Source organism: Mandrillus leucophaeus, unplaced genomic scaffold (assembly GCF_000951045.1).
Source record: "Mandrillus leucophaeus isolate KB7577 unplaced genomic scaffold, Mleu.le_1.0 Scaffold7, whole genome shotgun sequence".
NCBI classification, from domain to species: Eukaryota; Metazoa; Chordata; class Mammalia; order Primates; family Cercopithecidae; genus Mandrillus; species Mandrillus leucophaeus.
In genome coordinates, this window is record NW_012107585.1 from 6,105,896 (window position 1) to 6,112,328 (window position 6,433).

The 6,433-nt window shown below is 60.1% G+C and overlaps 1 protein-coding gene across 2 annotated transcripts in view; it reads left to right on the plus strand.

Moving 5' to 3' along the window:
* ACADS (acyl-CoA dehydrogenase, C-2 to C-3 short chain) overlaps window positions 1-4,646 on the plus strand; it is a 13,256-nt gene extending 8,610 nt beyond the window's left edge. The window contains exons 3-10 of one of the 2 annotated variants that reach the window (XM_011964463.1): window positions 1,612-1,761; window positions 1,984-2,095; window positions 2,468-2,619; window positions 2,909-3,079; window positions 3,162-3,299; window positions 3,445-3,540; window positions 3,763-3,819; window positions 3,919-4,646. In XM_011964463.1, coding sequence (XP_011819853.1) covers window positions 1,612-1,761; window positions 1,984-2,095; window positions 2,468-2,619; window positions 2,909-3,079; window positions 3,162-3,299; window positions 3,445-3,540; window positions 3,763-3,819; window positions 3,919-4,071 — 1,029 coding nt within the window. In that variant the 3' untranslated portion in view covers window positions 4,072-4,646. Of the gene's footprint in view, window positions 1-1,611; window positions 1,762-1,983; window positions 2,096-2,467; window positions 2,620-2,678; window positions 2,819-2,908; window positions 3,080-3,161; window positions 3,300-3,444; window positions 3,541-3,762; window positions 3,820-3,918 lie in introns of both variants that reach the window. The other variant, XM_011964464.1, reaches the window with a different exon arrangement.
* Window positions 4,647-6,433: the final 1,787 nt, after the last annotated feature.

Below are 6,433 nucleotides of genomic sequence, written 5' to 3' on the forward strand. Positions count from 1 at the left end.
AAAAAAAAAAAAAAAAAAAAAAAAAAAGGAACCTGGCAGCTACTTGATGCTAGATGCTGTCCACCAATAACTCAGCCTGGGCCAGGTGCTGAGCTCTACATTTCATGTATATTATCTCAGTCAGGCCTCAGAACAGTCCTTTGAGGTAAGTACCGTTTTGGGGAAGGAGAAGGTAAAACTTTTATATTCACAGGAGTAACATTTATTATAGAAAAACAAGAACATATTAGCAAACATTCTTATTTATGTAAGTCACTGTAGTACAAGAACATGGTTGAGGCCAGGTGTGGTGGCTCAAGCCTGTAATCCCAGCACTTTGGGAGGCCGAGGTGGGTGGATCACGAGGTCAGGAGTTCAAGACCAGACTGCCCAAGATAGTGAAAACCTGTCTCTACTAAAAATACAAAAATTAGCTGGGCGTGGTGCTGGGCATCTGTAATCCCAGCTACTCGGGAGGCTGAGGCAGAGAATTGCTTGAACCTGGGAGGAAGAGGTTGCAGTGAGCTGAGATCACACCATTGCACTCCAGCCTGGGCAACAGACGAGACTCTGTCACAAAAATAAAATAAAATATAAAATAAAATAAAGTGAAATAACATGGTTGCAGGAGTAAAATTGTATAAAAGGGCTGGTGAAAAGCAACGGTTCCCCTCCCTGTCCCCGTCCCTCTCCCTGCTCTCCCAGAGGTAAGTGGTTTTCCTTGTTCTTTTTGAAGTTAGGTAGATTCTGTTGTGGTCCACATTTCCCATGTTACTCACCTGAGAGTAATAATACTATTGTTTTGTTTTTGGTAGAGATGGGGTCTTGCTATGTTGCCCAGACTGGTCTTGAACTCCTGGCCTCAAGCAATCCCCTCACCTTGGCCTCCCAAAGTGCTGGGATTACAGGTGTGATCACTGCTCCTGGCCCGCTCTCAATATTATTATTCCTCAGAATTCAGAGTCCCAAGCTCTTAGCCTTCATTCATTCTCTCACTGGCCTTGGGCATGTAGCAGTGAGCCAGAGTGTACACACAGTCTCTGCCCTCGTGGTGAGGGCAAAAGACCTTAATCCAGAGAAGCACGTTCATCCCTGAGAAATTCCAGCCACAGAGGTGCTGTGGGAGAGGGACTGAAGGATTTGACTCAGCGAGGCTGGGGGTGGCAGCCCAAAGCAGTGAGGCCTGAGCTGCGATCAGGAGAGAAGGGGCGGTAGCCAGCTGATGGATAGGAGGCGGCACGTGCAGAGGCCCTGTGGTGGGGAGGGTGTGTGTGTGTGGATGTGCAGAGGGGGCTGGATGAAGGTCAGTGTGGCTTACGCTGTCCTGCTCCTTACCTCAGAGTTCCCTGAAAGCATCCTGTGCCTTCTGCCTGCTCGCTGCTGTGGCTGTGGACGGAGCGGGGAACAGGCGTGGAGGCGGGGGCAGGACAGCTTGAATGAGTAGTGCCGTCATACAGACCTCAGTGGGAATGGGTCTTCAGCGTCTGGACTTGGGGATCCCCTGTGGATGGCTGGGGTCACATGGCCTGAATTTCTGCAGGCACTGCCTCGGGGGCAGGAGGGTTTGGGCTTGGGGAGGGTGGACTCACCCCCAGCAGCTGCCCATGCCGTGCTGTCCTTCCCTGTGCCCAGGTGAAGAAGATGGGCGGGCTCGGGCTTCTGGCCATGGAGGTGCCCGAGGAGCTTGGCGGTGCCGGCCTTGATTACCTGGCCTACGCCATCGCCATGGAGGAGATCAGCCGCGGCTGCGCCTCCACTGGAGTCATCATGAGTGTCAACAATGTGAGCCCCCCCACCCCAGGCCCCTGGGACACATGGGTGGAGGGAGGCTCCTGTGAGCGGGCAGACTCTGGCCTCGGCTCCCAGGCCTGATCTCTCTGGAGACGTCACAGGCCTTGGTCCTACTGGATAGGCCCTGGAGAGAACAGGCCCTGAGTGCAGCCCACAGGTGGGCAGGATGCACCTGGGCCTGGGGCCTCCCACCGCTTCCCGCTCTCCCCCTAGTCTCTCTACCTGGGGCCCATCTTGAAGTTTGGCTCCAAGGAGCAGAAGCAGAAGTGGGTCACGCCTTTCACCAGTGGTGACAAAATTGGCTGCTTTGCCCTCAGCGAACCAGGTACCTGCCCTGTCCTCTCACTCTGTCCTTAGGGTGACAGGCCCAGAGGGGGAGGAGAGGAAGGTGCTGGGCCAACTGCCCACTGCTTCAGAGGCCAGAGGGGAGGCTCCCCATGTGGTTGGTGGGGTGAGCACTTTTTTGCCACCACGGCGCTGGGAGGAAAATTGCCTTCGGGTCCCCTGGTTTAAGACGCCCAATTCCTGCACACCCCCTTTGCCCTCTGGGCCCATCACTGAGAGCTTTGGGACCCTCATCTTTGGAGCCCAAGTCATAGGGTTTCATGCCCACCAGCAGAGGGTGTGGAGCGAGTGAGGCTGGTGCCCTCAGGTTGTGTGGGGTGGGGCCTGCGCTGAGCCCTGAGTCTGTGGGCAGGAAACGGTAGCGATGCAGGAGCCGCGTCCACCACCGCCCGGGCCGAGGGCGACTCGTGGGTCCTGAATGGCACCAAAGCCTGGATCACCAATGCCTGGGAGGCCTCGGCTGCCGTGGTCTTTGCCAGCACAGACAGAGCCCTGCAAAACAAGGTGGGCATCCCAGAGAGGGGTTCAGCCAGATCCTGGGCTGCTGTCATTTCAGTTTCTAGAGCCTTCTCTCCTCGGCCCGACTGGGCCTATTTTTGCTCTAGGGCAAGTGGGCTGTCCCTGTCCCTCCCCAGCTGCCGCTGAAGTCTACACCTTCCCCAGAAGCTGGCAGAGGGTGTCAGGGCTTGAGCTTCCGAGGGAGGTTGGGAGGGGACCGGGTTGGTGTTGGATGTGCTGGTGCAAGGCTGTGGCTGAGGGGCAGCTCTGAGAAAACCACCGCCTCTCCGTTCAGGGCATCAGTGCCTTCCTGGTCCCCATGCCAACGCCTGGGCTCACGTTGGGGAAGAAGGAAGACAAGCTGGGCATCCGGGGCTCATCCACGGCCAACCTCATCTTTGAGGACTGTCGCATCCCCAAGGACAGCATCCTGGGGGAGCCAGGGATGGGCTTCAAGATAGCCATGGTGAGCCCGGCGGTGGGGGTGGCACCTTGGGGCCAGGCCTGCCCCCCGGCTGGCGGGCCACTGACCAGGGCAGTCCCCACAGCAAACCCTGGACATGGGCCGCATCGGCATCGCCTCCCAGGCCCTGGGCATTGCCCAGACCGCCCTCGATTGTGCTGTGAACTATGCTGAGAATCGCATGGCCTTTGGGGCGCCCCTCACCAAGCTCCAGGTCATCCAGGTAATGGCAGTTTTAGGAACTGGGCCTGGAGGCTGGGCAGTGGGCGGGAAGTGTGGCCTCCTGACTGCTCTCCGTCCTCCTTCCCCTCCCTCCTGTCCCTGGAGGGGCAGCTGCTGACCTGTGGTGTGGGGTGGGGCTGTTGCAGTTCAAGTTGGCAGACATGGCCCTGGCCCTGGAGAGTGCCCGGCTGCTGACCTGGCGCGCTGCCATGCTGAAGGATAACAAGAAGACTTTCATCAAGGTGCCCACAGGGGTCCCCGAGCCATGGCCCAGAATGTGGTGGGCCCAGGGACAGGGGAGAGGTTGGGGCGGATCCTGCCCCTCGGCCCTGTGGGTTAGAGGTGTGGGCCTGGGGTTTACTGCCCCATGGGGAGGCTCTACAGGCCTCCCCTGCTGAGGTGCTGTGAGCAGGGGTTGGGGGGGTCCCCTCAAGGGAAGGCTCTGACTGTACCCCCATGTTTAGGAGGCAGCCATGGCCAAGCTGGCCGCCTCGGAGGCTGCGACCGCCATCAGCCACCAGGTGAGTGTCCGCGGTGAGCCCTGAGGGGGCCGGCTGCCCCTTCTCCAGCTTTCCCCACGCCAGGTTCTTCTCCCTCCTGAGCCCCTGTTCTTGTCTCAGGCCATCCAGATCCTGGGCGGTATGGGCTATGTGACAGAGATGCCAGCAGAACGGCACTACCGCGATGCCCGTATCACTGAGATCTACGAGGGCACCAGCGAAATCCAGCGGCTGGTGATTGCCGGGCACCTGCTCAGGAGCTACCGGAGCTGAGCCCGTGGCGGGCTGCCCGAGGACTGCGGGAAGGGGTGGGAGCCGGGGCCTCCACCCTGACCCTGGCTCAGAGACTGGGCGGCCCGGCTGGGGCTCCCTGGGGCCCCGGCCCCCTGGACTGGCCGGACGGGCTCAGTGCTGCCACCCGAATCAGACCGCAAGGGAGTGAGGCCCTCCGACCACTGGCAGCTCCGCCTCTGGGCCTTTCTGCCTCCTCACCACTGTGCCTCATGTTCCTCACCTGAGTGGCCCTGGCCTCCTGGGGGCGGGGTTGTGGGGGGAGCTGAGTGACACTCAGGGACACCTCAGTTGTGCTACCGGGGGCCCTGGTGCCCCGGCATGAAGACCCAGTGGGACAGGCCCTTGGTGGGGTCTGTCTTTTCCTTGAGGTCAGAGGTCAGGAGCAGGGCTGGGGTCAGAATGACGAGGCCCAGGGTCCTGGTGTTGGGCAGGCGGTGGGGTGGGCCATGGAGCTGGCCCGGAGGCCCCTCAGCCCTTCGTAAAGTCTGCTGAAGGCAGGGGTGGTGATTCATGTCGTGTGACTGACCGTGGGTAATAAACACACCTGTCCCCCAGTCTGTGTCCTCACCTTCTCCTGGGTGGTCCGGGGAGGGATGGTGGTCTCTCGTCTGCACAGAGGCCCACTCTCTGACAGCCTCACCCTATGAGTGTTGGGGGTCTTGGGGAGGGGCCTGGCCACCTGGGAGGTTCCCAAGTTCCAGCAGGAGGCCAGGTTGGCCAAGGAGGCAGTTCAGGAATAGGAACTGGGTCCTGCAGGCCTCAGAGAGTGACCCCTGGGCAGGGAGGGTGGGCCAGGCAGGGCCAGCGGGCTAGAAGGGGTTCTCTAGGCAGGACTGGCCTCCAAGCAGGAGGATGGAAGGCCCCAGATTGCCAGAGTCGGGGGGCAAAGCTGTGGAGACCCCGAGCCCCAGGCAGGAGAACATAGAACCTTGAAGAGCAGCCATTTTGCTCACTAGCGCGCAGAGGGTGGCCCTGGCCAGCCAGTGCGGGGGCTTGCCCTGGTCCTGGGGCCTGCGGGGCGGGTTCTGGGCAGAGGTGCCCCTGAAGCCGAGGTCCAAGCTCTTAACCCTTTGGGCCAGTGTCGATCTAAGCAGCTGGAAGAGAAAACGGTGAGCAAAGAAAGATTTCAAAGGAGGTGGGGACAGCCCTCCGCCGGGCAGGCAGGGCGGAGAGTCAAACTGGCATTGCTGGGAGGTCTCTGGAGGGAAACGGGAGGGAGACAGGTGACTTTAGGAGCTGTCATCAAAGGGGCACCCAGGAAACCGAGCCCCTGCTGTGGGTGGAATTTTTTTTTTTTTTTTTTTAAGAGACAGAATCTCACTCTGTCACCCAGGCGGGAGTGCAGTGGCACGACCACAGCTCATCAAAACCTCAACCTCCCAGGCTCAAGTGATCCTCCTGTCTCAGCCTCCCAGGTAACTGGGACTACAGGTGCACACCACCATGGCCAGCTAATTTTTAAGTTTTTTTGTAGAGATGGGGTCTTGCTTTGTTGCCCAGGCTGGTCTTGAACTCCTGGGCTCAAGTGATCCTTCCAGCTCGGCCTCCCAAGTGGGGTTTCTGTGCCAGGCACTGATGCCCCACAGCCGAAGGATGCCTCGCTCTGCAGGGCAGCTCTGCCCTTGACCCTGCCCTGACCTGGGTCTGGTCCAGGGCCCTGGTGAATGGGAGTGCGCTTCCTTGACCGAATTTAGGTCCTGATTTACCCCATGGGCGGGGCGTGCGCAGGGCCCACGGGTACTGTGTTTCTGCTAACGAGGCACACCTGTGGCTTCAGGGAAGCACGTGCTCCCGGGCTCCCGAGGTCAGCGGCGTCCTGCGCAGCCCGCAGAAGTTTGGGTCCCCTGGGCTTTCCTCCTGGCTCCAGGTAAGTGCCGCAGGGGCTTGGCTCCTGGCTCGCACTCTCGGGGTCTCCTGGGTCTGCTCCTGTGCCTGCCCTGGGCTCAGGGGTAAGCCAAAGGTATCAGAGCAGAAGGGACCCAGGACGCCTCCAGAAGCAGCGCGTTTGAGCCCTTCCACCTGGGGGCAGATGAAGGCCTGTCATTGCCTGTCCCCACGAGCCGGGGAACAGTGGGGAGGGGGTGTTTGGAGGTTCTGTGCTCCCCCCCAGCGAGGCAGCGCCGCTCCTGGCACAGATGTGGCCCGGGGTTGAGCTTGTCTTTGGGCCCTTCCTCTAGCTGATGGGAGAGAGGAACGCAAACAGCATTCATCCCAGGCTGGGGACCTGGCGTCTTGGCTGAGGACTTTGTCCCCACCCAGCTTGGAGTTCAGGCCCCTCAGATCCCCTGCCCTACCCGCTGAGAAGGGTCTGGGCCCTGGAGGGTCAAAGGCTGCCGACTGG